Raw genomic sequence first — 23,828 nt, forward strand, 5'->3', positions numbered from 1 at the left:
GTTTGTGTTGATGACGTGAAGACGGCTGTTTGACGAGGCGGCATCTAGACTAATTTGATTTTTTTGTTATTGTTACCTTATAGTCTCTGAAGTTGTCTACTTAATCGCCATTGTCGCTACAGATTATTTTCACAACTTGTACCCCCTTTACTTACAGACAAAGATTACTATAGAGGGTCGCTTACAGCGACGGTCCAATTGCTTTTTCGTTACAGTGTGAGCTCATTCGACAGTGCACGTAGGTCGTTTATAATCACAGTAATCACGAGTGTGAAAAAAAATCGCACAATGTTTGCTAGATGTGCTGTAGGTAACACGCTTAAATGAAAGATTAAGATTGCATGAGCGGTCGTTGTATCAAATAGGAAATTTTCCCATTAGGCGTGACATTTCAATGAATTCATGTGTAAGCCTGCTCTAAAAGAAATAAATATCTTTGCAAAGTAAACCAAGCAATCATCGAACGAGAAAACTTGAAGCGTCATTTTTCACAGATCCAAAAAGTGAGTGAAACGGGAAACGCTAGGGGGCGCCGGCAAGGAAGGTCGCGCTCACGTGGGCTCCACAAAAATATTCTTTTCGAGAAGAAAAGTGCAAGTTCATTTAAAGGTTTTGCTTGTATGATCTATTGCGAGTACTACCGAACCCTTCGAGACCATCCGAAAGAAGGTACAAGTCACCCTGGAACTTCCACAGGCGAAAAACTAACGCTCACAAGTGCGAGCCTGTTAACCCTAACGGCAATGCCATCGGCAGGTGCGCCGGCGAACTCGAACTTTCACCCGTGCGAGGCGCGAAACAAGTCCCTGAAATAAACAAGATGTGACTCCGACTTTACGGGACCCGCAAGGCCCGCAAGAAAGTTTTCGGCGGTGCGTAGCACTTTTCGCGAAATTTCAATTGACGGAAAGATCGAAGAGCGAGTTATAGGGCTAAAGCACCCGCAACTCAGGCTGGTGCGGAGGTCTAACAAGGCCTAGCCCCTGGCTAACATATGAATGTTGAAGTGACTCCTGGGCCCTTCTAGGACATTATGACAACGCCAAAATGCGAGGAACCGTCCAAGGATCCAGTATCAATGGACATACAACCGCAGACGCAGCAGTAAACGACCGGATGAGCCTACAATTCGGCGGAGACGGAGCGCCTGGCTGCTTGCACGTGGACAGAGGACGGCTGGCACATTGTCCTAACGCATCGGTAAAAGAGGAAAAAAATAGGAGAACAAGCAGGAGACCAAAAATGAAACTGTAAACGACAACCAGTCCGCGAGCGACCAACCGACGAAACAGAGCTGTCAGGTGAAGCAGAGAAGCCGCCTTAAAAGACGTCGTTACTCTACGCCACTGCCGATAGATGATATAAAGATGATCATGAGACCGCACAAGGGCCTTGCAGTGAAGAATTCGCTCGGATCAGAATTTTCTGTCGCCGGGATGGAGGTCAAGATCAACCCAAGATCAAGATAGCGATCAGGATTGCGAACGCCGGCGACAGCCGGGGCCCAGTCGACCACCACAATCAGTGGAAAGACAAATTAAAAACAACAAAAGTAAGGATCAGAGCAGAAGACTAGCACAGCTCCTACACCACCCAGCCAGCAGAAAGAGGAAGCCGCCCACCAGACAACAAATCAGCTCAGCTGGGCGAGGATTGTGCCTCCGAATACTCCTAATATCTAAAACCAACAATGTCAGAAAGTCATTCAAGAAAATAGGTACTTAGCCCTAGAGAATAAACAACTTAGCAGCCAAATGATGGAGCAACGCAGACAGTTCGAAAAGGCAGTATTAGCTCCATATGCTAAACTGGAAACGCGGCTTAGTACCATAGAAACAAAAGGGGAGAACTGATACTGTTGATGAAAGTGGAATACGTTCTCCAAACGCAGTTGCGGGCAGGGGGAACAATAAAGAATATAGAGACACCTAATGCCGATATTCCTACGAATCCCATCAAAATTTATGAGCATCTGCAACGACAGTTGCAAAATTCAATACAAGAAATGCAATTCCAATTGACCTACAGGTACCAGACAGCAAATGCAACGAATTCTTTCTGAATTCTAAGTTCAGCTAACAAGAGAGCTGCAGCTTCAGAGGCAATTTTTTAATGATGAACTGCAAGCGCAAAGGCAATATGTTAACTGGGCCATAGCAGCATTGAACAGGACAATTACCAAGGCACACCCGCAAAAAATAGCCTAAAACATGAGGCCTGCCACAGCGACACAGAAGAGTCCAACTCCTGTCGTAATAGCGTTGTAATGGTGTTTAATTAAAGCTGAGAAACACCAGATCAACAGCAGCCTAGCATTGCAAACAACCCGAGCTCTCGTGCAAATGTCAACACCGGTAGTCGTTGCCTCCGAGCTGCTATCGGAAGCACGAGGGGCGTCCGCTTCATTACATTGGTCCCGCGTGGAAAACGGAGCCATTCTGGCGACTCAGGGAGCAGGGAAGATCAGCCGGCTAACATGCACTGTCTCGGGACCTGTGACGGGCTCAACGATATAGTTCACAGGGGAGGGGGCATCGATGATCCGGTACGGACCGTGGTACCACGCAAGTAGTTTAGAAGAAAGGCCGGGCATGTGAGGCGGTATCCATAGCCAAAAAAGCGAACCAGCAAAGAAGGTGGACGTGGTATGATGACTGTCGCGTCCTGTCTTCTGATGCCCCTGAACATTGCTGGTCAACAAACGAGCCAGCTAGCGGCAAACTGCAGCGTATCGGGTGACTTCTGAATTAGTTGTGCACTCGGAAAGGTCAGCATGGTAGGGCAGGATAGTATCCATAGAAGAAGAAGGCTCACGACCATACACAAGTAAAAAAGGTGAAACAACAGTGGTCGCTTGTGTCGCGGTGTTATAACCGAAAGTAACGAACGGGAGTATGGCGTCCCATTGGTGTGGTTGGACGAGACGTACATACCCAACGTGTCGCCCAGTGTTCGGTTAAAGCGCCCCGTGAGACCGTTCGTTTGGGTGTGATACGCGGTAGATTTTCGGTGAATGATCTGGCACTCGTGAAGGAGGGATAGTATCGCTTCTGACAACAGGACACGACACCTATTGCTTAGTAGTTTTCGAAGCACCGTGGCAAAGGATGAAGTTGCGAAGAATGAACATCGCAATGTCGTGCGTGGTCGCGGTGGGAAGAGCGGCGGTCTCGGCGTAAAGGCCAGAATACATGGAGCGAACATGCGACGAATAGTCGGCGTACGTCGTCCGGTGGCGTACGCGCGACGCGCGGTGGCGGAGAAAACGTCGTTCGCCGCCGATCTAGCTGGCGCAGAAAAGTTCGTCGGGCGTCGACGATACCGGAAGCGGCAAACGAGCGGCGCCCAAAAGCGAGCCAATCAGGTCTCACTAGCCGCCCCGACTTCCGACTAGGCTTCCCCGCTTGTCCGTGTATCACGATCCCGCTCTATGGGCGTCTTGCGCTGGAGTTTGAGGTATAGTAGCGGCGCCTGGTGGCGGCGCGGGCAACGACATCTGGGTCGCACCAGCTTGGGTCGTATTGAGCCCTGGCTGTGGCGAAGCATGTTTCTAGGCCGAATCTTGCGTCGATTCGCACTTTTTTCTGCCCTGTTGCGAGTGCGAAAAGGCTCGTCACTTCTCGCAGACCATGCCGACCACGCTGCGAGCTCGCCGCAGCCTATAGTTTAACGAAAACGGGCTCTCCGTGTGCCGTGGGACGCAATGCTGGGAGCAGACGGAATCGGTGGCGCCGATCTGGAGAGACCTAGCCCAGCCTCGAGAAGGCGTCACCGTCATTACTTCTGCGTCGTGGGCTGCCATGAACAAGAAGGCCTGAATCCCAACATATTCTGCCGTTTTCCTTCAAGGCCACAAGAAGTGGAGCGTCGGGCGCGCTGCATAGCTGCAGTTCGTCGCGCTGAGTAAGCAAAACTTCGCGCCATGCTGACTGCTTCGCCTGTCATGAAGCTTGCTTGATTATCTGCGTTCTAATGTTCGGTCTTTCGCACCTACAGTCCCGACAGCAGACCGACATAGCAGCAGGCATGGCTGGGAATTCACGATTCGAGACCCGGCCACAGCGACAATTAACAATTCCACCGATGCGAAGTGGTGAAGTGACCAGGTGTGTGCAAATGAGCACAAATGGTCGGGCTCATTCGATGACAATTCACTACTCCACTACGAGCAGCACAGGTTAAGAGAGTTAAATGCGCTCATCCTTGATCTCAAGCCAGCACGTTGAGGCAACGCAGCAAGGCAGTATTGATTGCAGCACATCGATGTTCGAGCGCTGTCATTAAAACCTACATCAAGCGAGCGGTGTACGAGCTCGTGCTGCAGCGAGATTCGCACGTACGTGCGAGCTCATATGCATTGCATCAGTTATTACCAGTTACTAAAAAGGACAGATGGCCGGTACTACAGCGCAGGCATAACTACTTGTTTAGCGGCATGCAGTCAACAAAGATTGCAGGAGGCCCGCCGTTTCGCGGCATGTCGAAAGACCGCTGCCGTCGCGGCGCGTACGATCGTGCGCTCGAGCAGTTCGTACATCGCGGCGCGTACCGTCGTGTGCTCGAGCAGTTCCGTACACATGATGTCTGCTTATCGCCGCTGTGGATTCATTTATAGCAAGCATTTCCTCGCGTTTGTGCGCCTGAATCTAGCAGCTAGCGTCCAAACCTTACCTGAAGTTCCACTTCGTACGCGACTCGCTTCACTTGCGATTGACACGGTGCTAAAGCTTCGCCGCCTAATTCTTGAACGGCGTACACGTATTCGGCACTGCATAATTTCTTGCCTTTACGCAGCGTGCCACCCCTGCAAAAAATCTTCGGCGCCCGATATTCGCTGCAGGCCGTGAAACAACACAACCGAAAGTGGCGGGTCCATAGTGTAAACGTGCTTTCCGAAGCAGACGACCGAGCTTGGTACGACCCATTTTAGGACAGAGGGCACTTTTCAGCACCTTTTTCGCAGCGCCCCCTGGGCAATGCAAGAGCCCCATCGTTCACGCCGGCCGTCTCCCGCTTTTCGTATTATGGCATCCAAAGCGGCACGGCTGGAATTTAACGACAAGTTAATGACAGCCATGGTTAGACAAGCTCACGTGCGCTACTTTCGAGTCTGCTTGCTTCGGCCGCGCGCGCGTTGAGCCACAGAACAGGGCGGCGGAGTTGGAGCAGCCGAAAGTTGTTTACCCGCCCAGTATTGCCACAACGCATAGCATCGCCGCTTTCTTTAACCTACACCGGCACATGAATGTCTCAAACACACAAAGACAACTGCCCCCCTCCCCCCAAACAACACAGCCAAAGCAGCCTCAGGCGCACTCACCATCTGAGAGCAACCTGGTAACCCAGGACCAATTGCAACAAGCACTGCAACTATCACAACAACAAATAATACAACAAATACAGCAACAATTTCAACAGTATTTGGCGGAATCCCAAGAAAAAAAATACGTTAACGAACCCCTAACCAAGGAACCCAAGCGTAAACGAAAAAAGTAGTACAATAGCCTCTCAGACAGATGACCGTAGCATGCTAACTTCCGGCACAGACAGTACAATACCCTCTAAGTCCCATCATGGCCCGTAAACCTCAAATGGAAACCGAAAGCATCACGATCTGGTCTTGGAACTGCAGGTACATTAAAAGCAAGCACACATCCCTCTCGCTATACGTACAGGCGGCGCTAGTACCCCCGGATATTATCTGCCTGCAAGAGGCGGGAGAGCATCCGAAGCCAATTATGGGGTATAAAATACAGTACGACCCCAGCTACCGTAGGGTGGCCACGCTCGTCTGCAAAGATTTGGCAACAGCCCTCACAGTGCTCCCCGGTGAGGAAATCTCACATCTCATCACCACGATATGGCCTGTCAAGAAGGGAAGACTTAAACAAGTCGTATGCAACGTATACAGTCCCCTCCGCGACAGAAAGGCTGACTTCACGTCATTGTTCCGGCACCTACAGGGAATGCTGGAACACCGCGATTGCCTAATTATAATAGGAGATTTAAATGGAAAGCACAACACGTGGGGCTACTCGAAAGCAGACACCAAGGGCACCAAGCTCCTAGAAGCCATAGAGCGCCACGAATACACTCTAATTGCTGTACCAGGTACGCCTACTCGAATAGGAAACAGCGCCAGAAGAGACACGACCCCTAATCTCACCATCACCAACGATACCGTGGGAACAAGCTGGAGGGTCCTACACGACTCGCTGGGTATATAGTGATCACTACATCATGAAAATCACCAGCGCCTCGGCCAAACTACGCCGACCCCTAGGGAAAGTCAAAATTACAAATTGGCCTAAGTTTAGGGAGAGGCAACAGCTCGATTGGGATACAAGTCCGCCCTTCCCGGAACATCAAGGCCGCTTGACCACGATCAAGGAGTGGGCTTAACGCTTCAAAGAACTATATGACGCCAACACTAAAGTGTACCGAACCGACACGCCGGCAATCGACAACCATCTGATACACTTATGGGAAGCATGCAGAGGCATCACCAAAAGGTGGCGCAAACAGAAGCTAAATCGTAAACTTAGAAACTTCGACTTAGGATATCAAATGTCACAAAACAGGCCAGCAATTATGCCCTGAAGGTTCTCAGGGACAATTGGCGCACGTTCTGCGATTCGCTTAAAGGCACTCTAAGCACCAAAAAGACGTGGAACGTACTCTGCAGCATCATCGATCCTTAAAATATGAAAACAGAAGCAAACGCAACCCTACAAAAACTCGTTGGCGAACATCCGGAAACCCAGAATGAACTCTTATAGGACTACAGCAAACACACACGGGAATCCGGACCGGGCATCCGAAACTATACCCTCAATATCCGGGACCTCCGAACGAGATACTTGATGCAGCCATCACGTATGCGGAGGTATACGCGGCAGCACAGAGCTTCAAGAAAAACACGGCACCGGGTCCCGACGGGATCACCAACGCCCTCTTGACAAACCTAAGTGATGAAACCTTGCGAGCCTTTACAAAGCAGCTGAACGAAGAAATATGGACACCTGGCGGAACATTACCCGAGAAATGGACTACAGCTCACATGGTCCTTATACCCAAACCGGGAAAACCGCACAGGCTCGGTCAATTACGACCGATCTCTCTCACGTCTTGCCTGGGCAAGCTTCTTGAACGAATTGTACTCACTCGAATAGAACAACACATGGAAAAACATGTACTACACCTCAATTGCATGTACGGATTTCGGAAAGGCATGTCAGCCCAGGATGTCTTCCTCCTGCTCAAGGAAGAGGCCCTCAACCCACAACCGGGCAGCAACAATAACATATTCCTAGCCCTTGACGTGGAAAAAGCATTTGATAAAATGGCACACGAAACCATCCTATATGGCCTCGCCGCCATAGGATGCGGAGAGCGAGTATACCATTATACCATGGCTTTTCTCAGCCACCGCAAAGCCCGCATCGGCATAGTAGGCCTACAATCAGACATATATGACCTACCGCAGAAGGGTACCCCGCAAGGATCAATAATATCTCCTTTGCTCTTCAACATCGGACTTAGAAAACTTGCTTTACAACTGGAAAACATCCCAAAACTCGGATGTGCCTTCTATGCCGACGATATCACCCTATGGGCAACCAAGGGTTCATACGGCGACAGAGAAAACAGTCCAGGAAACTCTTGCATTTCGTGCTTGCACAAAATAACTTTGGCTGTTGAGGCCTTTTAGTTGGCGCCTCAGATTGATTGCATCTGATAATATTGCGTCGTCTTCTTTATTTGCTTCACTACGCATTTGACGTCACTTTCTCAATCTCAAACGAAAACTTAATGAAAACCTATTAACTTCCTGCTTTCTCTAGTTTAATCCTTTCAGGGAAGAGAACCAAGAAAGGGCGTGATCATCAGTGATGATGCTGAAAGGACGGCCATAGAGAAGGACGAAATTTGTCCAATGCCCAAATGATGGCTAAGCATTCCTTCTCTGTAACCGTATAATTAAGCTCAGCTTTTTTAAGGGTACGGCTGGCCTAAGCCACGACGTATTCTTCCTTCGTGGCTTTCCGTTGGGCCAGGACTTCCCCAAGGCCGACACCACTGGCGTCGGTGTGAACCTCTGTCGGTGCAGTTGGGTCGTAATGGCGAAAAACCGGTGATGGAGTCAGCAACTCGCGTAACTTGACAAAGGCTTCATCGCATGCTGATGACCAGGCGCAAATGCTTTTGCTTGCGGTAAGTAGCTTCGTGAACGGTGCCATAATAAAGGCGAAGTTCCGGAAGAAACGTCGAAAACAATAGCACAGGCTTATGGAGCTTCGCAAGGCCTTGATAGATGTGGGCTTCGGAAACTCGGCGACTGCGCGAAGATTGTCGGGATCTGGAAGGATGCCGTCTTTAGAGACAACGTGACCCAAGACAGTTAATTTTCTGGCAGCTAAACGGCCCTTCTTCTGATTCAGCTGTAGACCAGCGGAGGTGACCCAAGTCAGCATGTCATGTAGGCGGGGGAGATGTGTCGGAAAATCCTGTGAGAAAACAACTATGTCATCCAGGTAACAGTGACAAGTCTTCCACTCATGTCCGCGAAGGATGGTATCAATCATGCGCTCGAAGGTAGCGAGAGCATTGCAGAGCCCGAAAGGCATAACGTTAAACTCTTACAGGCCATTGGGAGTGATGGAAGCTGTCTTTGGGCGGTCAGCCTCAACCGTTGGAACCTGCCAATAACCACAGCAGAGATCTAGAGACGAGAAGTATTCGGCACCTTGCATACAGTCAAGAGCATCATCGATCCGAGGCAGTGGGTAGACGTCTTTTCTTGTTGTGCTGTTCAGGCGGCGATAGTCAATACAAAACCGAATGGTGCGATCTTTTTTGTGCACTAGAACGACAGGTGGCGAGCAAGGGCTTTGAGTAGGCTGAATGACGCTGCGCTGTAGCATGTCGTCCACTTGTTCCGCGATAACCCGGTGCTCTTCTGCGGAAACGCGATACGCACGCTCTCGCAAGGGGGTATGGCAACTGGTGTCGATAGCATGAGAGACACTTGTGCGATCCAAGGATAGTTCGTTTCAGTCGAACGAAGAAACGAACTCGTACTGTACAGTAGAGTGAGAAGTTGGGCGCGGTGAGACGTCGAAAGGTCTGTTGCGATGACGTTGTCGAGAACTGACGAAGGCGGTGTTGATGAGATGGAAGTTATGGCTTTCAGATGTTAGCGGATGGCGCCATTGTCAACGTTAAGGTCTTGAATACACGTGACAGCTTGCGCGAATCGTGAGGTCTCACCGCGAAGTACGGGCACTGGAAACCGGTGCGCATTAGAGATGCAGATCAATGCGGATTCAGATCTAACAGTAAGGACGGCGAACGGGGGAAATACGTCCTTGCGGTGAGCAAGCATGTCAGATGGCGTAAACGCCAGAGTTGAGTCTGATACGGAAATACACGACGAAGTCACAAGCACCGATGTCTCCGGAAGTATATCAGCATTATCATCAACGAAGACTGCAAACACTGAGGTGGGCGCCGACCGATGGCGAGTCACATAGCGGCGAAAGGGCCACTTGCGAGCGAGAACAATCGATGATGGTACTATGACGTGACAGAAAGTCCCACTTGAGGATGAGATCATGAGAACAGGATGGCAACACAAAAAATCTCGATGATGTGCAAAACGTCTTGGATGACTACGCGTACCGTGCCTACAGCTGTAGGATGAATGCGTTGTGCGCTACCAGTGTAGAGTGCCATGCCAGATGGAGAGGTCGTGACTTTTTTCAGCTCGTGACAAAGATTCTCCTGGACGGTGGAAACGGCGGCCCCGGTACCGATAAGCGCTTGGGCGGACGCACCCTCTTCATGGATGTCAATAACATTCTGCGGTGAAAATTGCGGCCTCAGAAAGTTCGATGAGCTTGCTGCTCTTGCCTCCGGAACTGCGCTAGTCAGTTTCCCTCGGCAGCAGGGGGCCGACGACGCACAAGTGACAACGACCGTCGACGTGGACAAGGAGAACAGCGACTGTCTGAAGTGCGGTCGCAATCGAAGGGTCTCAGGGGCGAGTCAGCAGCTCGTGGCAGCGTATAGGCTGTCAGCGTATAGGCATGATTCCATGCACAAAACGCCTGCTTTTGGTTCTACTAGGTCTTCGCACAGCCTTGAAAGCAGATGCACAGTGTTCCTAAGCAGAACTCATTTCCGGCACGACACTTCGAGTACCCGGTGAGTTCTTCGCCTCGGAACATTCATCCGCAGACCTACAGTCCTACGCCGACCGCCTTCGCATTGCAATCGCCCATGTTATAGCCCCGCCGCTTCGTAACGTCCGCAAAATAGAGACATTTAGCGTGTCCGCTATTCCAGCAAACGGCGGCAATATGGGCGGATTACGAGATGTGCGGGGGCGTAAACGCGATGCGGCCGGAGCGGTGCAGCCGCCTGACAGCGTAGACACAAACACAGAGCTAAACTTGGAGTAACCCACTATATCGTGCTTCGCTTCTGAGGCAAATTTTCTACAGTGGAACACGATTACGCCACTGTCGAAAACTGACCCCAGCAGCCAAGCAAAATATAGTAATTGGCTTTGTGTTTGTGTGGTTGAGCTTTGCCCCACCAGCATGCGCCGGCAATCTGGCCGCTCACGTTTACACGCCAGCTCAATTGGCAAACCACCCGCGCTTGCCGGAATACCGAACGCACTAAATATCTTTAATGTTTACATGAGCTGATTTTCATAGGAGTCACGTATTTATCCGTCACGACTTTGCTCGTGCTCCTCGACAAGCTCCTTACGAGGGTGCCTTGAAAGTCTTCAAGCGTGATGCTAAGTTTTTCACGCTCCTTTTCAACGGGCGCGAAGAGACAATTTCCATCGACCACTTGAAGTCAGCTCATCTAGACTCTGGCAGTGCCATCTCAACAACTTAAACCGTTAAACGGCAGTGCCTTCACTGCAAGCAAGAACGGGGGAGGGGGGGGGGCGAGAGCCATGCACTGGACAGTATTCATAGAGCCCCGCTGGAAAAGAAGAAGAGACTGGAGTAGCGCCATCAGGCATATAAGCTCGACGATGGTTGCCGCGCCATCAACGCGGTCACCTGTTTATTAAACAGCAATAATTTGTGGCCCTTCTATTTCTACAAGGGAACAAACAAGGAGCAACCTTTTCGCCGTTCCTCTTTAACGTCACCATGCATAGACTCACTCGCGTCCTGGATGCAGTCCCGCATTCGGGGTATACCCTACATGCCGACTTCAACCCTAGCTCTCTAATTTTATCGACATGAGTCCGCACGGGCCTGTCTAAGAACTGCTCCCGCACTACACAGTGCCTTACAAGACCATGTGCCAGCTCGGCGACGTAAACTACGAAATGTCGTCACTGCACTACCGTTCCTCGTCGGCAGTGTGCCCGCTGACCTCGTGCGCGCATCTGATTTACTTCGCCGTGATTTCGCCATGACTGCGAATGCCGGCATGGTCCCTGGTAAACGTAATGCAACGGAGCGGTGGGGTGTAGGGTTGAAGACTTGCTGACTGTCAACAAAGAAAACGCTTTGGCGGCAAGAACGTGCGGCTGGTTCGGAGAGCCATCTTGTGTACGCTGCGCTGCCGCAGATTGTAAATAATCTGTGACCACGCTCCTACGCTTCGCTAATTCAAGTCTGTGACGAAATGTGCTATCATATGCTGCTGTTGTATAAGCTTGCTCATCTTCATATCGACCCGAATGTACTAGCATGCATTCGTTGTTTCTTATCTAATCGCTCGCAGTTTGTCCACGGTAACGGTCTTCAATCATCTTCAATGCCGGTTACGTCTGGGGTACCACAAGGATCGGTACTCGGACCCTTGTTATTCCTTCTGTACATTAATTATCTGCCTAACAATATAAAACCTTCTATCAAACTTTTTGCAGATGATTGCATACTATACCCTGAAATTAAAACCCTAATAATGTCCACTTATTGCAAGTAGATCTCAACTGCGTTACTGACTGGTGTACTAAATGGAAAATGGTTTTAAACGCACGAAAATGCGACTCGATGCGCTTTTTACATCAAGGCGTCTAACCACCAGCCTCTTACACTTGGCGCGCTAATAGCCACTTGGCGTGACACTTGGCGCGCTAATAGCCCCGAAATCTTTGAGTGGCGCCTTCTTGCGTGTGACGTCAGTACGGGCCCGCCGCTGCCGCGCTCGCTTCGTGAAGGCAACTTGAAGCTGTCGGCCGATGTGCTCTGCTTGAGTAATTAAGATGTGTGTCCAGCCAATTTGCTGTACTCGAGTATTCGAAAAATTTTTAATCGGCAGGTTCGTAAGACCGTATATATGGTATGCTCAAGGAAAATGTTCCCCTGTATTAATTGAACGTAGTTGCAGTCGTCACCATCCTTAAAGTGGATTTCTTGTGCCGTCGTCTTATAGTCCTCAGTGTGTACACGCGCGTGTGCAGCAGTGTTTTCCTATTATTGCAGCTCCGTGGTAGCGCACTCATAATGATTAGTCAGCCCTTTTCTTTTCACGATGGATTGCAGCAGTTGGCCACCTCCTATGTCTGCACTGCAATACTACGTTTCGCCGTGCAGTGCATGTAGCGTGTTCGGTCGGTTGCTCCGTCGGCCACAGACATTACAATTCTCTTGCTGTACAGCGTGTTCACCACATCCCGGAAGTCGTTGATTGCCATTCTCAAGAAAATACGTGGTCGCTGACAGGGGCGCAGACAGGGGTGGGGGAAGGGGGGGCTTATGGGGCTCCAGCCACCCTTCCCGAAATTTTTTCGTGCTGTCCATGCACCCCTATCCAAAGCAACTCCCGGCGCCGGAAATCATCCTGAATTTTGTCTAGAATGTCTTTTTCTCGCTCGAAAACACAATTTCACGGCGAACATTGCGACCTCAGGCTGGATTTCGTGGCAACGCCCATGCACCGGGAGTCACATAACGCAAGCAGCCCCATCCGAGCACAAAGTTTCAATGGCGTTTTTATGACGAACAGGCTCGGCGCGGCATCTCGCGGAGGCCGCGGTATGTACGGAGCGCATGGATGTCAATTCCGAAACTTTATAGGTACTAGACTCATAAACGTTTTATGTGAAATGTGCATTGACATTTCCAAGGTTGTGCTTTAGATGTTGAATTGAGGAACTTTGTGGGTTTAATGCTGTTTTAAACATTCGACGCTAAAGGCGCGTTGACTCTTCTCGGAACATACAACGAGACAAGCCAAATCAACACACTATCAGACAAGTTGACAAAGCACGCAGTGAGGTTTGATGAGACGAAGTGCTGTGGTGGTTCACTTGTGGCGTCATATCACACAAAAATACCAATGTTTTTTTTTTCGCCTACGCCAAGGCATCCATGTCAAGACACTAAAGCCAGCCAAGGTAACTACATTCTTATTTATTTTTTCTAATTTCACTTTTATTCGCGAGGATACATTGAACCTCGTCAATTTTTTCGTTCTCGCTACCCTACCCGCTGGCAGCCAGAGCCAGCCAGAGCGCATACGTTTTTCTCGTGTTGCCCTGATCACCGCGCGGCTCACTTTGGCGCGCGTTCGCTTTGCTCTGGCCCAGTGGATTTTCACCTGGCAGAGTTTTGGACGCATTCTCGATAGCAGACGAGAAAAAAAACAATAGTCGCTCGCCGCCATGACTGTGGAGACTCGATGGATTGCAGCGCCTTTGGCTCCGTCTTAGATCGTCTTTGCAACTTTCACGTCCTTCTTTGAACCCTTTGCTCCAACTCTTCACAGTGGCCGATGAAATGCAAAAAGTGACACGCAGGTCTGACGATAAAGGTTCCTTAATGTTCTCATACACTGGGTTGAACATAGTTTCGTAACATAAATGTCACTCCAAAAGTTAAAGAGCATGGTGCTGTCTAGTTTTTGACAGCTGAAATTAGTCGCCGTATGGCTGCCGTGTACGTTGAACATTGCATTTCATTGGCCACTGTGAAGAGTTGGAGCAAAGGGTTCAAAGAAGGACGTTAAAGTTGCAAAAACGACCTAAGATGGAGCCAAAGCCATCGTGGAATCTCCCTTAAAGAATTGCAGAGGTTGATGAGCTGATGAGACCAGAACCGAGGATAAACATCGATGAACTTGCAGAGCGTGTGAACAACAGTCATGGTTCGGTTCACGCCATAATTCATGAACATCTCGGCTATCGGCTCTTGTGTGCGCAGCGAATGCTCAAGACTTTGAACCACCGCCAGAAGACGGAGAAGTTCGGCGCTACCTTGATTCATTTGATCCGGTATCACAATGAGGGTGACGACTTGTTGTCTACAACTGTGATCGGGGAGGAACCATGCTGCCGGTACTACGAGCCTGAAACACGACGGCGAAGCTTACTGTGGAGACATTCGAATTCAGACCGCTCAAAGAAAGCCAAGGCGGTCATTTTCGTCGGAATGGTGTTGTTTAATATTTTTCTATCATCAGGGGCCATTACTCATAATATTTGCTAAATCTTGAGAGGCTATCAATTGTTTTTGCTATGGTGAAACGCCTAAACGGCTGCGGGTGTCGCAATGAAGAACAAACGACGTGAAAAATTGAGTAATTGGTTCATCTTCCTCTACAACAATGCACGTCCCCACGTCGCTGATGTGGTTAATATAAAATGGGCAATGTTCAAATGGGAAACGCTGCAACATGCGCCATAAAGCACAGCCCTCTCACCTTGTGACTTCCACATTTTGAGGCAACCGAAAAAACAGCCCAAGGGAACGAGATTGGTGGCGGACAATGACGTGAGAGAGTCAGTTGCAGATTTTTGAAGCAGCAACCCAAAGAGTTTTGTGAAACGGGAATCATGCGACTCGTTAGTCAATGGGACAAATGTCTAAATGCGCATGGAGACTACTTTAAATTAGGTACCCCGTTTGTCATATATTCGCATTGCCTTACTTTCCTTTGACTCACCACCGTACATTTTGCAGAAATCCTGCTCTTTATACGTGCTCTCTTTTGCGACTATGATTACAGTGCAATTACTCACGATACACGACGGGTGGCAGCTGCTGCTGCGTTATACAATGGAACAAATGACAGCGTCATTGAGATTTTTCACTGGCCATTGCATATTTAGAAGAATGTAAACACGAGTCTTGAATGACAAAGTTTCATTTACATATTTGTCCTCAATTTGTTCATTTCATGGCCTTTACATTTTTCATATCAGCGGCATGCACTGTTTTGCTGGTTTCAAACTGATATAGTTCTAAAGTTCGTGTGATATTTTCTTTACTTACTATATGGACAAAAAACATAGAAAAATTCATAACAATTATTTTGGGCACAACGTTTGACACATACAAGTACATTTTTTATGAAAAAATACGCATTTTACTTGTTTTGACAGTGCGCACCATTCAACAATTCGTTTGCAGCATCTTTGGCAATGGCAATGCAATTATTATTCGTCTATTTGACTCCGCGACAAATTGTTGAACAGGAAGCTTTAGCTCGAAACCAACTCCGATAGGGCCTATTCAAATACCTGTAAAACACGGAAACGTTATTCTGAGATAACGCCTGGACAGATTTTAATAAAATTTGTTGCATTTGAGAGGGAAAGTTAAGTTCTAGTGTCTGATGGAAGCGGAATTTCGATTTAGTGCCTGAATTTTGTTTTAAATATTTCGAAAAATTCGAAAGTTCGAAAAGTATTCCTTTCTTCGCTCCTGCTAGGGGTTACGAGCACATTGCACGGGCGAGGTGGTGGTGGTGGCGAGCATAACAAAAGTAAGTGGCAACCACTGCTTCGACCACCGTATTAATCTATTTTGCTTTCAGAGTCATTTTCGGTAATCGCAAACACGCGTTGAACAGAAATAGCCTGATGCTAACCTAAAAAAATATTTTTGCGCTGGAAAGACGTAATGAAATTTATCTGCAAGAAAATAGGGTAAAGCACGCTTGACAACTGAGAAACATAATAATATTCGAGATAAACCACTGGTCACTAAATAAGTACTTTTCTTGTCAGAAAACATTCTGTACATGCAGCACCGAGTGACTCGAATGATGTCCGAAATATAAATTTTTTCTCACTACAATGCCACTCGGTGAATGCCACTCCAAGGAATTCCAATGCCACTCGGAGCCCTGCGACGGTGCTCCATTTTCAGATATGCATACATTCTCATTTACTCGCTCGGCGGGAAGTATTACGACTGACCCACGAGAGGTACATGATTCCCTGCTCGCTCTGGCTGTGGTTATATATTTTAAAATTTCTTTAGATCAGAAAATTAAATTCTTCGGTTTTACGTTCAAGAACCATGATATTATTACGGTACATTTCGACAGGACCTTGCACGCACGGAGGAGACGAAGACGAAGTGGTAGACCGTCTGCTAGCGCTGTGACCCTATACCAGCCTCCACGTTTGCCACTAACTTTTCCCCGTATAAATGGTTGTATATACGTTTCTGCATCGAGCTTCCACTTCGCAACAATATTATTATGAGGTGCGCCGTACTGCAGGACTGCAGAATAACTTTGAACTTCTCGGTTTCTTTAGCGCTGACCTAAATCTTACCATAAAAGATAGTTCTTGCATTTCTCCTCCATTGAAATGCGGGCAGGATCGAGTCAGTGGCATTCAGCTTGGCAGCGGAACGCCATAGCAACTAGGCTAACAAATCGGGTGGTTACAAAGAAGATACAATAAATCTATAACATTTGCCGTCCACCTAATGCTGGTATTTATAAATCTAGCACTAGGAAAAAATACAGATATTAAAAGGACAGCGCCGTGGTAAGTAAGGAAGCCGTCACAGTGCCAGCAAACGCATGAAAATGAATTTCTTTTAGCCGGAGCGTAGAAGACAAAGGGGATTCTCCAATGTGACGTGATAGAGTGCCGTTCGCAGCGCTTCCATTGATTGCGCACGCGGCTAAATGCGGAAGCAGGTGTTGCCATTCGCCCGCTCTGCTGCGTTGAAGCACGCTGGAGACGTGGGGTCGCAGCCATTGGGATTGTAGGGGCCGTTTACCTGCCACAGACGCCACCGACTTTGTCACTGAATGGGCCATTTGGTGCTTTCGTATGAATATAAGGTGCACAGATCGCCTATAGACGCTTCAAGTGACGCGGCTCAGCGGAATCTGAATTGAATGACGCGGGCGCTCCGACTTGAACGTCAGTCTAACGAAACACCGGCTTCAGGGCTACCACGTGGCCACAAAAAAAAAAGAAACAGGCAATGTATTTGAAACGTACTTCCTAATGGCCCACCGAGGGGGGCATCCACTCTTAACTGGAATGCGGCACACTCACGGCAAATGAGGAGTACACAGCAAATTGAAACGCATCCGTTGGGAAAGTACAGCCGACCCACCAGTGAGAACCTGCCGCGTTTCTTGATGACTGATGTGTTGACGCTACTTTTTGATACCCTGTGAGCGCGCTCACAAAACAGATTGTAATAATAAATTGTGATCACTAAAGGTGGTTGGACGCGCTTGCTCACAAACTGCCGCTTTGAGCGGGAATTTTTTTGCTTAATGATTGGTTTACACTAATCATGTTCGAATTAATAAAGTACAATACGACTACTTTACCATTTCGCGTTTCGACATAAATGACTCTTTCTTATGCAACGATAACGTTTTTATAGAAATTGATAACCATAATGTATTCGTAGCGTTATACTAGTCGCTAGGTGACGAAGTACCTGAACAAAAAGGCAGTTTCATATAGTGCGTGTCTGTAGTAGAATGTATGCGAGCAGCAGGGAGGAGGGAGGAGGGGCAGGGTCAACACCTACAGGACCCACAACTGAAATATTCGATTTCGATAATGAAAAGGAGTTGTATGAAAATCCTCTGATTTTATAGTCTGACCAAGTGATCATTGTTAATTATTGTTCATGGGAAACACTACTCATAACCAACTCGATAACACGTAGGCACGCCACAGTTCTACGGTCTACACGCATCCTCATATGTTAGTCGTTTCATCTTTATACTGCATAAGTGTGCGGCATCGATTGAAACGGCCTTTTTTCGCAGTGCTGGGCCAACTGTATCAGTTGGAACAAAGTACGCGCGAAAAATAAGCAATATAAAACGCTTTCACATGGAGATAAGAGCCGTTAACCACGTGATAAATTTTGCGACAGCCAAAGGAAACAGCGTGCGGGTGGCATTTCAGTTTACAAACCGAGAGCTGATCTCGGTTGACGAAGTACCTGTTTTACCGAAGCTGCGTACAGAATGCCATCATTTTGCAGCTATTACACATTGGCCACACTCACTTGATTCTACACTCTCGCTCCTTTTCTGATCCACGTCGTTCCCCTCCTGTTTTCCCTCATCGAGATGGCACGGTGTAGACCTCGCTCCAGTCTGGACGCTTTCGGGTTCCTCATTTTCAAGCAGAACGCCTCCACTCTCATTGTGACTGAAGGATTCTTGGTCAGACACCAAAAACTCAGTTGTTCCAAAATCTTCGTTTTCATCATCCATCGCTGGCACCAGATCCTCGTGGAAGCACTCGGACACAGGTTTGAGCGGCCCGCCTCTCGGCAGGGCCTGGCGTTTTCGCAGCCACGGCTGAAACGTGGTGCGTATCCAACGCTGAATGTGTAGGACAGCTGCCGGTTGTATCCGCGACCCAGCAAGCGCATCCTCTGTGTGTGACAAATACAACACTGTTGCTCAGCGAAATGGTGATCCTTCAAAGCATGTTTAATTATGCGCATGAAATCGGATCTCGTACAGAGTACAGCTTCCTTGGCAACGCATAGTCTTTCATAGATTCGGTGTTACTGCGTTAATGCTGCACCCAAGCACAACGTTTTCCGCTCACATTTTAATATAATCCTTTAAGATAGATCGCAGGCACTGTCGAGGACAGTTATTTTGTATTGGTCAATGTATGTGATGCAGAAAGCATAATTCATGAAGTGCGCCTTTTTTATACCTCGAGATAAACAAAGTAAGCGATGCAGCAAACTATTTAATATAGGACTCTCGCTAGCACAGTTTAAAGCCATCAAGGGTGAGGAAAAGCGATTAAGTAAGCGGATAGCTGGAGGAATCATGCAGCAAATGAGCGACCATTAAACATGAGGAGAGAAGTGACGAAATTTTCAGAAGCCAAGTATAATTTTATTCCCTATACTCGGACAAACGTTCTTTCCTGTATTATTTTTTTGCAAATACAGCCAGAGTAGAAGCGTATTGGTACGCGTGGAAGGATAACCGGCAATTTGTCGTGTACAGGAAATTTAACGCACTGCTCCCGCAGTACCTCTTGACCCTTACAAAAATGAGTGAAGACTGTCTAATGAGTCTGACGACATGACGACATGCTGACCACAAAAGCACGAGCAAACCAACTATATACTGCACGTCCCTATAGTGCGTATCGTTACCGGACTTCTAGGAAGCCTGGGAATCAGTGAGGCGAGCGTGGGCAATCTTACGGGCCTGTACTGCCATAGAAATCACCTTGGGGGCGTAAGCGGTGTGCGACTGTTTGAGCTGTGAAAGTAAAGTGTCCAAGGGCAAAGCGGGAGCATGGCTAAACAGTAGATAAAACGCTGAGTAACCTACAGTGTCATGGCGCAACATATTGTACGCGAAGGCGACAAACATGGCAGAGCACCGTCCCAGTCCTGGTGGTCTGGAGAAACGTACGTAGGTAGCATTTCAGTAAGCGCTCTGTTCAGTCACTCTGTGAGATCGTTAGTCTGTGGATGGGTAGCAGTGGGAATTTGATGCTCCGAAGAGCATAGGAGGCGAATATCATCCATGACCTTTGAGAAGAAGTAACTTCCGCGATCCGTGAGGAGCTGACGTGGAGCACCGTGGTGCAGGATGGCGCCGTGGAAGAGGGTATCCGCGACGTCAGTGGCACAACTTGTAAGCAGAGCCCCCGTATTGGTGAACCGCGTGGCGTAAACGGTTGGAACCCAAACCCATTTGTTGCCTCAGTTGATGAAGGGAAACGGTCAAGTAGCTCAACTGCCACGCGAAAGAGAGCCTCAGTGGGAATATCGATAGGTTGTAAAAGTCCAGATGGAGTCGTAGGAGTGGGCTTCCAGCGTTGGAACCGGTCGCAAGCAGTCGCAGACCGGCGTACAGAGCGGTAGAGGTCGGGCCTCAAGAAATGGCACCGGGCTCGGCGAAAGCTGAGAGTAGCACCGAGGTGCCGAGTGGTGGGCGTCTCCCTTGCAGTATTCCTTACACAAAAGGCCAAATTTCAAACCATTTCAAAGAGATAAGATGTGACAGTTTTTTCGTAACAAAATGGATCTTCCTGTTCCGATGTTCTAGTCTACGCTATCGTATTCATCATGCTGCTGCCGTCGTCGCGTACAGCCTAAACTTAGAAAACAGGACATAACGGAGGCGGCAAGACATGCCCAGTCGTGTGTTATGTAGTACTTTAAATCATGTTTTTTTTTTCCTGTGTGTAAAGTTAGGATGCAGTGCACAGTGATCATGAACAACGCTTTTGTGACTATAAACCACATGACGTCGTCGTTGGGGTCGCACCTTTGTCATTATACAGCGGCCGGTGCCCTGTTAAGTGATTTGCAAGCTAAGCAACTTAAAACTGGGGTTTTGGCCTAAGAGTCGCAAAGTGGCAACTGCGCAGTTGAAGTTATTCCGAAATCATCATCATCTTTTGGTACCAGGAATAGAATCAGACTGAAGTGGCAGCCCAAGATTCTGGAATGGAGTTGAAATTGAATGGGCACGAAGACCTGGAGCGCTAAGTGTTGATCTTTTGGCAGCCCTATTGCCGCACCGCAGGATGACAACACTACTTAGACAGGGACATACAGTCTGTAACGTCTGACGCTTATGCGGATAAAATTGGTGGTTAAAACAAACTTATGTAGTGTTATACTGCAGTGGGGGCTGACTTCCGCATGCTTTTTAATTTAAACTTAGTTATTTTCACAGTAACACAGCTCGCCCCTGTATGTTAGGGGGCTCGGCGTAACCCTTCCTTTCTTCGTTCCTGCTAGAGGTTGCGAGCACATTGCACGGGCGAGGTTCGGGAGCGTTACAAAAGTAAGTGGCAACCACTGCTTAGGCCACCGTGTTCAAACTATTTTGCTTTCAGAGTCATTTCCGCTAATCCCAAACTTGCGTTGAACAGAAATAGCCCTATGTTAGCCTAAAAAAGATATTTTTCCGTTAGAAAGATGTAATGAGATGTATACGCAAGAAAATAGGGCAAAGCACGCTTGACAATTGCGAAACATGATATACCGCGGTGCAATTATTGTTCGAAACAAACCACTTGTCATTAAACTAATATTTTTCTTGTCAGAGAAAGTTTCGTACATGCCAGCCCCAATTGGCTAGAATTATGTTCGAAATCTGAATTGTGTGGTCAACTACAATTGCACTCGGTCAGTGCGAAATTTTATGAACGAGCCCTGCGACGGTGCCCAATTTCCAGATATGCATAGATTGTGATTTACTCGCTCGGCGAGAAGTATTACAACTGACCCACGGGAGTTGTATAATTCCCTGCTCGCTCTGGTTGTTGTTATATTAAAAGAAAATTATTTTTGTCAGAAAATTGCATTTTTCTGTTTTACTTTCAAGAATCATGAAATTATTTCGGTGCATTTGGACAGGAGCTTGCGCGCATGACGGATACGAAGACGAAGCGGTAGACTGTCTACTAGCCTTGTGACCGTATACCAGCCTCCACGTTTGCCACTAACTTTTCCCCATATAAATGGCTGTATATACGTTTTTGCATCGGGCTTCCGCTTCCCAACAATATGATTATGAGCTGCGCCGTAGTGGACGACTGCGGAACAGTATTGAACTCCTTGGTTTTAGATACGATAAGTGTGTAACGTTTGTCGTCCACCTAATGCTGGCAGTTTCTGAATCTAACACTACGAAAAAAATGTAGATATTAAAGCGACAGCTCCGTGGTAAGTGAGTAGGCAGCGAGAGCGCCAGCAAACGCATGAAAAAGAAGCTGTTTTAGCCGGACCGTAGAAGACAAAGGGGAGTTCCCAATGTGACGTTACAGGAACGCCGTTCGCAGCGCTGACATTGGTTGCGCACGAGGCTTAATGCGGAAGCAGGTGTTGCCATTCGCCCGCTCTGCTGCGTTGGAGCGCGCTGGAGACGTGGGGTCGCAGCCAATGGGAGTGTAGGGGCCATTTCCCTGCTGCATATGGCGCCGGTTTTCTCGCTGAGTGGGCCATTTGGTGCTTTCGTATGAATATAAGTTGTACAGCTCGCCTATAGACGCCTTAAGTGACGCTGCTCAGCAGAATCTGAATTGAATGACGCGGGCGCTCCGACATCAACGTCATTGTCCATCGAAACACAGGCTTCGGGACTACCACGTGGCCACAAACAAAACAAGCAATGTATTGGGCAGGTGCTTAGTAATGGCCCACCGAGGGGGTCATCGACTCTTAACTTGAATGCCGCACATTGGTGGCAAGTGAAGAGTACACAGCAAATTCAAGCACATGTGTTGGTAAAAGTACAGCCGACCCACCAGTGAGAACCTGCCGTGTTTCTTGATGACTGATGTGTTGACGCTACTTTTTGATACCCTGTGTCAGCGCTCACACAGCAGATCGTGTTAGAAAATTCTGATCAGTAAAGATCGTTGGACACGTTTGTTCACAAGATGCTGATTTGAGCGGGAATTTCGTTTGCTTAATCATTCGTTTACACTGATCATGTTGGAATGAATAAGAGAAAACATGACGACTTTCCCGCTAGGATTTTGTACACAAACAACTCTTTCTGATGCAAGAATAACTTTTTATATAGAAATAGATTACGTGCCATAATGCATTCATAGCGTTATACTAGTCGCTATGTGACCAAGTATCTGAACCAAAAAGCAATTTTATATAGTTCATGTCTGTTGTAGAATGTGTGCGAGCAGCAGGGAGGAGGGGTGGCCTTGTCCAACACCTGCAGGACCCACAATTGAGATATTCGAATTCGATCATGAAAGAGAGTTGCATGATCATTTTTGGTTTCTATAGTCCAACCGAGTGATGATTGGATCAGAGAGGAAATAACTTGTTCCTAATGGGAAACACTACTCATAACCAACTCAATAACACGTAGGCGCGGCACAGTGATTTCCACTGTGTACACGCATCGTCATATGTTAGTCGTTTCATCTTTATACTGGATAAGTGTACTGCATCGATAGAAATGCCCTTTCTTCGCAGTCATGGGCCTAGTATATCACGTCGAAAAAAGTACATGCGAATAACAAGCAATATAACGCGCCTTCACATGGAGATAAGAGCAGTTATCCGCGTGATATATTTCGCGACAGCCCTAAGAAAGATCATGCCGGTGGAAGTCGGTTCACACACCGAGACGTGAGCTCGATTAATGAAGTAGCTGTTGTACCAAAGCTGCATACACAATGCCACCACATTAAAGTTATTGCTCATTTGACACACTCACTCGATTTTATACTCTCTTTCCTTTTCTGATCCACGTTGTTCCTCTCCTCTTTTCTCTTTTCCGGATGACACGGTGTGGACCTCACTCCAGTCTTGGTGCCTTCGAGTTTCTCCTTTGTGTTCAGAATGCCTCCACTCTCACCGTGGCCGAAGGATCCTTGGTCAGACACCAAAAACTCAGCTGTTCCAAAATCTGGTACCGTCACTGGCACCAGATCCTCGAGGAAGGATGGGAACACTGGTTCGAACGAACCGCATCTCGGCAGGGACTGGTGTTTCCGCAGCCACGGCTGAAACCTAGTGCGTATCCAGCGCTGAATTCGTCGGACAGCTGCCGGTTGTATCCGCGACCCAGCAATCGCAGCCTCTGTGCATAACAAATACAAC

The 23,828-nt window shown here is 48.1% G+C and overlaps 1 protein-coding gene and 1 long non-coding RNA gene across 2 annotated transcripts in view; one reads left to right on the forward strand and one right to left on the reverse strand.

Moving 5' to 3' along the window:
- The window catches only part of LOC135912650 (uncharacterized), a 150,139-nt gene that overhangs the window by 82,852 nt on the left and 43,459 nt on the right, over positions 1-23,828 (reverse strand). Inside the window, exons 6-7 of the mRNA XM_065445140.1 lie at positions 23,443-23,808; positions 18,267-18,641 (exon numbers count right to left, since the gene is read on the reverse strand). Coding sequence (XP_065301212.1) covers positions 18,267-18,641; positions 23,443-23,808 — 741 coding nt within the window. The remainder of the gene's footprint in view (positions 1-18,266; positions 18,642-23,442; positions 23,809-23,828) is intronic.
- LOC135912688 (uncharacterized) overlaps positions 1-23,828 on the forward strand; it is a 37,551-nt gene that overhangs the window by 10,054 nt on the left and 3,669 nt on the right. The window contains exon 2 of the long non-coding RNA XR_010567751.1: positions 23,533-23,741. This is a non-coding gene — a long non-coding RNA (uncharacterized lncRNA). The remainder of the gene's footprint in view (positions 1-23,532; positions 23,742-23,828) is intronic.

The sequence above is a fragment of the Dermacentor albipictus genome, chromosome 1 (genome assembly GCF_038994185.2).
Source record: "Dermacentor albipictus isolate Rhodes 1998 colony chromosome 1, USDA_Dalb.pri_finalv2, whole genome shotgun sequence".
Lineage (NCBI taxonomy): Eukaryota > Metazoa > Arthropoda > Arachnida > Ixodida > Ixodidae > Dermacentor > Dermacentor albipictus.